A 6,000-nucleotide genomic window follows, 5' to 3' on the forward strand; every position below is an offset into this window, starting at 1 on the left:
GTGACAGACCTGTCCCCACCGGTACCGTACCCCAGTGTTACACAGTGACAGACCCGTCCCCACCTGTACCGTACCCCGCTGATATACAGTGACAGACCCGTCCCCACCGGTACCGTACCCCAGTGTTATACAGTGACCGACCCGTCCCTACCGGTACCGTACTCCGGTGTTACACAGTGACAGACCCGTCCCCACCTGTACCGCACCCCAGTGATATACAGTGACAGACCAGTCCCCACCGGTACCATACTCCGGTGTTACACAGTGACAGACACGTCCCCACCGGTACCGTACCCCGGTGTTACCCAGTGACAGACCCGTCCCCCGGTGTTACACAGTGACAGACCCGTCCCCACCGGTACCGTACCCCGGTGATATACAGTGACAGACCCGTCCCCACCGGTACCGTACCCCGGTGTTACAGAGTGACAGACCCATCCCCACCGGTACCGTACCCCGGTGTTATACAGTGACAGATCCTTCCCCACCGGTACCGTACCCCGGTGTTACCCAGTGACAGACCCGTCCCCACTGGTACCGAACCCCGGTGTTATACAGTGACAGACCAGTCTGCACCGGTACCGTACCCCGGTGTTACACAGTGACAGACCCGTCCCCACCGGTACCGTACCCCGCTGATATACAGTGACAGACCTGTCCCCACCGGTACCGTACCCCAGTGTTATACAGTGACAGACCCATCCCTACTAGTACCGTACCCCGGTGTTACACAGTGACAGACCCGTCCCCACTGGTACCGTACCCCGGTGCTATACAGTGACAGACCAGACCCTACCGGTACCGTACCCCTGTGTTACACAGTGACAGACCCGTCCCCACTGGTACCGTACCCCGGTGCTATACAGTGACAGACCAGACCCTACCGGTACCGTACCCCTGTGTTACACAGTGACAGACCCGTCACCACCGGGACCGTACCCTGGTGTTGTACAGTGACAGACCCATCCCCACTGGTATCGTACCCCGGTGTTATACTGCGACAGACCCGTCCCCACCGGTACTGTACCCCAGTGTTATGCAGTGACAGACCCGCCCGCACCGGTACCATACCCCGGTGTTACACAGTGACAGACCCGTCCCCACCGGTACCGTATCCCGGTGTTATACAGTGACAGACCCGCCCCCACCAGGACCGTACCCCGGTGTTACAGAGTGACAGACCCATCCCCACCGGTACCGTACCCCGGTGTTATACAGTGACAGATCCTTCCCCACCGGTACCGTACCCCGGTGTTACCCAGTGACAGACCCGTCCCCACTGGTACCGAACCCCGGTGTTATACAGTGACAGACCAGTCTGCACCGGTACCGTACCCCGGTGTTACACAGTGACAGACCCGTCCCCACCGGTACCGTACCCCGCTGATATACAGTGACAGACCTGTCCCCACCGGTACCGTACCCCAGTGTTATACAGTGACAGACCCATCCCTACTAGTACCGTACCCCGGTGTTACACAGTGACAGACCCGTCCCCACTGGTACCGTACCCCGGTGCTATACAGTGACAGACCAGACCCTACCGGTACCGTACCCCTGTGTTACACAGTGACAGACCCGTCCCCACTGGTACCGTACCCCGGTGCTATACAGTGACAGACCAGACCCTACCGGTACCGTACCCCTGTGTTACACAGTGACAGACCCGTCACCACCGGGACCGTACCCTGGTGTTGTACAGTGACAGACCCATCCCCACTGGTATCGTACCCCGGTGTTATACTGCGACAGACCCGTCCCCACCGGTACTGTACCCCAGTGTTATGCAGTGACAGACCCGCCCGCACCGGTACCATACCCCGGTGTTACACAGTGACAGACCCGTCCCCACCGGTACCGTATCCCGGTGTTATACAGTGACAGACCCGCCCCCACCAGGACCGTACCCCGGTGTTATACAGTGACAGACCCGTCCCCACCGGTACCGTACCCCGGTGCTATACAGTGACAGACCCGTCCCCACCGGTACCGTACCCCGGTGCTATACAGTGACAGACCAGACCCTACCGGTACCGTACCCCTGTGTTACACAGTGACAGACCCGTCCCCACCGGTACCGTACCCCGGTGCTATACAGTGACAGACCAGACCCTACCGGTACCGTACCCCTGTGTTACACAGTGACAGACCCGTCACCACCGGGACCGTACCCCGGTGTTGTACAGTGACAGACCCATCCCCACTGGTATCGTACCCCGGTGTTATACTACGACAGACCCGTCCCCACCGGTACTGTACCCCAGTGTTATGCAGTGACAGACCCGCCCGCACCGGTACCGTACCCCGGTGTTACACAGTGACAGACCCGTCCCCACCGGTACCGTATCCCGGTGTTATACAGTGACAGACCTGCCCCCACCTGTACTGTACCCCTGTGTTACACAGTGACAGACCCGTCACCACCGGTACTGTACCCCTGTGTTACACAGTGACAGACACGTCCCCACCGGTACCGTACCCCGGTGTTACCCAGTGACAGACCAGTCTGCACCGGTACCGTACCCCGGTGTTACACAGTGACAGACCCGTCCCCACCGGTACCGTACCCCGCTGATATACAGTGACAGACCTGTCCCCACCGGTACCGTACCCCAGTGTTATACAGTGACAGACCCTTCCCTACTAGTACCGTACCCCGGTGTTACACAGTGACAGACCCGTCCCCACTGGTACCGTACCCCGGTGCTATACAGTGACAGACCCGTCCCCACCGGTACCGTACCCCGCTGATATACAGTGACAGACCTGTCCCCACCGGTACCGTACCCCAGTGTTATACAGTGACAGACCCATCCCTACTAGTACCGTACCCCGGTGTTACACAGTGACAGACCCGTCCCCACTGGTACCGTACCCCGGTGCTATACAGTGACAGACCAGACCCTACCGGTACCGTACCCCTGTGTTACACAGTGACAGACCCGTCCCCACCGGTACCGTACCCCGGTGCTATACAGTGACAGACCAGACCCTACCGGTACCGTACCCCTGTGTTACACAGTGACAGACCCGTCACCACTGGGACCGTACCCTGGTGTTGTACAGTGACAGACCCATCCCCACTGGTATCGTACCCCGGTGTTATACTGCGACAGACCCGTCCCCACCGGTACTGTACCCCAGTGTTATGCAGTGACAGACCCGCCCGCACCGGTACCATACCCCGGTGTTACACAGTGACAGACCCGTCCCCACCGGTACCGTATCCCGGTGTTATACAGTGACAGACCCGCCCCCACCAGGACCGTACCCCGGTGTTATACAGTGACAGACCCGTCCCCACCGGTACCGTACCCCGGTGCTATACAGTGACAGACCCGTCCCCACCGGTACCGTACCCCGGTGCTATACAGTGACAGACCAGACCCTACCGGTACCGTACCCCTGTGTTACACAGTGACAGACCCGTCCCCACCGGTACCGTACCCCGGTGCTATACAGTGACAGACCAGACCCTACCGGTACCGTACCCCTGTGTTACACAGTGACAGACCCGTCACCACCGGGACCGTACCCCGGTGTTGTACAGTGACAGACCCATCCCCACTGGTATCGTACCCCGGTGTTATACTGCGACAGACCCGTCCCCACCGGTACTGTACCCCAGTGTTATGCAGTGACAGACCCGCCCGCACCGGTACCATACCCCGGTGTTACACAGTGACAGACCCGTCCCCACCGGTACCGTATCCCGGTGTTATACAGTGACAGACCCGCCCCCACCTGTACTGTACCCCTGTGTTACACAGTGACAGACCCGTCACCACCGGTACTGTACCCCTGTGTTACACAGTGACAGACCCGTCCCCACCGGTACCGTACCCCGGTGTTATACAGTGACAGCCCCGTCCCCACCGGTACCATCCCCCGGTGTTATACAGTGACAGACCAGACCCTACTGGTACCGTACCCCGGTGCTATACAGTGACAGACCAGACCCTACCGGTACCGTACCCCTGTGTTACACAGTGACAGACCCGTCACCACCGGGACCGTACCCTGGTGTTGTACAGTGACAGACCCATCCCCACTGGTATCGTACCCCGGTGTTATACAGCGACAGACCCGTCCCCACCGGTACTGTACCCCAGTGTTATGCAGTGACAGACCCGCCCGCACCGGTACCATACCCCGGTGTTACACAGTGACAGACCCGTCCCCACCGGTACCGTATCCCGGTGTTATACAGTGACAGACCCGCCCCCACCAGGACCGTACCCCGGTGTTATACAGTGACAGACCCGTCCCCACCGGTACCGTACCCCGGTGCTATACAGTGACAGACCCGTCCCCACCGGTACCGTACCCCGGTGCTATACAGTGACAGACCAGACCCTACCGGTACCGTACCCCTGTGTTACACAGTGACAGACCCGTCACCACCGGGACCGTACCCCGGTGTTGTACAGTGACAGACCCATCCCCACTGGTATCGTACCCCGGTGTTATACTGCGACAGACCCGTCCCCACCGGTACTGTACCCCAGTGTTATGCAGTGACAGACCCGCCCGCACCGGTACCATACCCCCGTGTTACACAGTGACAGACCCGTCCCCACCGGTACTGTACCCCAGTGTTATGCAGTGACAGACCCGCCCGCACCGGTACCATACCCCGGTGTTACACAGTGACAGACCCGTCCCCACCGGTACCGTATCCCGGTGTTATACAGTGACAGACCCGCCCCCACCTGTACTGTACCCCTGTGTTACACAGTGACAGACCCGTCACCACCGGTACTGTACCCCTGTGTTACACAGTGACAGACCCGTCCCCACCGGTATCGTACCCCGGTGTTATACAGCGACAGACCCGTCCCCACCGGTACCGTACCCCGGTGTTATACAGCGACAGACCCGTCCCCACCGGTACCGTACCCCGGTGTTATACAGTGACAGCCCCGTCCCCACCGGTACCATCCCCCGGTGTTATACAGTGACAGACCTGTACCGTACCCCGGTTTTACACTGGGACACACCTGTCCCTCCGTTGCCGTACCCCGATGTTACACTGGGACAGTGTGCGTATTGCACCCACCTGCATACAGATGGTAGAACGGCCACCACAGTGCGCTGTTGGGAATGTAGGTCATCAGCGAAGCCGCGTAGCCCCGGTAAAAGCCCCTCAGTCCATCCAGCCGGAATATCTGCAGCATCACATCCTTGGTGTGGCCCATGAAAAGCCGCCGGGCGGGGGCAGCCCCCCCCCTGTCCGGTAGCTGGAAGCGCCCCATGGCCTGGCCCTGGACCATCAGGTGCTGCGAGATGATGTCGATGGGGACCGTGATGCTCTGTGCCACCAGCGAGGCCGAACCGCCCGCGATCACCGACTTGATCACGTTGCTGTTGTTGTACTGCGCCACGTACTTGCGGGTCAGCTCGTAGGTGGTGACGTAGCACTGGCCAGAGATGAGGGTGAAGGTGTTGACCAGGAAGCCACGGTACAGGCCCGATATTCCTTCTGCCTGCAGGATTTTGGCGAAGGCGTCGAAGGTTCCCGTGTACAGGCGCTTGCCCTTCTGGACCTGCAGGCGGGTGCGGATGAGGGTGAAGGGGTAAATGCTCAGGCGGATGCCCATGGTCATCAGCACACCAAAGATGTAGAACTTGCGCTTGTCCAGGTCCTCCCACTCGATGATCTGGATGTTACGCTTGTTCTCCATGGTCAGCTCCACCTGGTCCAGGCACCTGGGGAGAGAGGGCGCAGGGGGTTCAATGGATCTACGATTCCTCAAACTGGGAAGGAGGCAGGGAGCAGAACCTGGACTGCAGGAAGACCTCCCCCCGCCCCCCCCCCCGATGCCATCTTTACCCCCCACAGTGACTGGGCCCTCTGCATCCATCCCTCCCCACTAATCACCCCCCCCCCAGTACATACCCCGGCAAACAGCAGAAATGTTACACCTGCCCATTCGCCACCTCGCCCACCTTTGTTCATTGCCCCAGTCTCTCCAGGCGAGGCATCACTTCACCTGCCAA

The 6,000-nt window shown here is 60.0% G+C and overlaps 1 protein-coding gene across 3 annotated transcripts in view; it reads right to left on the bottom strand.

Moving 5' to 3' along the window:
* Positions 1 to 5,704, bottom strand: part of LOC132387134 (solute carrier family 25 member 44-like) — a 74,100-nt gene extending 68,396 nt beyond the window's left edge. For all 3 annotated transcript variants that reach the window (XM_059959476.1, XM_059959477.1, XM_059959478.1), the window contains exon 1: positions 5,060 to 5,704. In XM_059959476.1, the coding sequence (XP_059815459.1) occupies positions 5,060 to 5,684 (625 nt within the window). In that variant the 5' untranslated portion in view covers positions 5,685 to 5,704. The remainder of the gene's footprint in view (positions 1 to 5,059) is intronic.
* Positions 5,705 to 6,000: the final 296 nt, after the last annotated feature.

Source organism: Hypanus sabinus, unplaced genomic scaffold, assembly GCF_030144855.1.
Source record: "Hypanus sabinus isolate sHypSab1 unplaced genomic scaffold, sHypSab1.hap1 scaffold_1544, whole genome shotgun sequence".
Classification (NCBI taxonomy): Eukaryota; Metazoa; Chordata; class Chondrichthyes; order Myliobatiformes; family Dasyatidae; genus Hypanus; species Hypanus sabinus.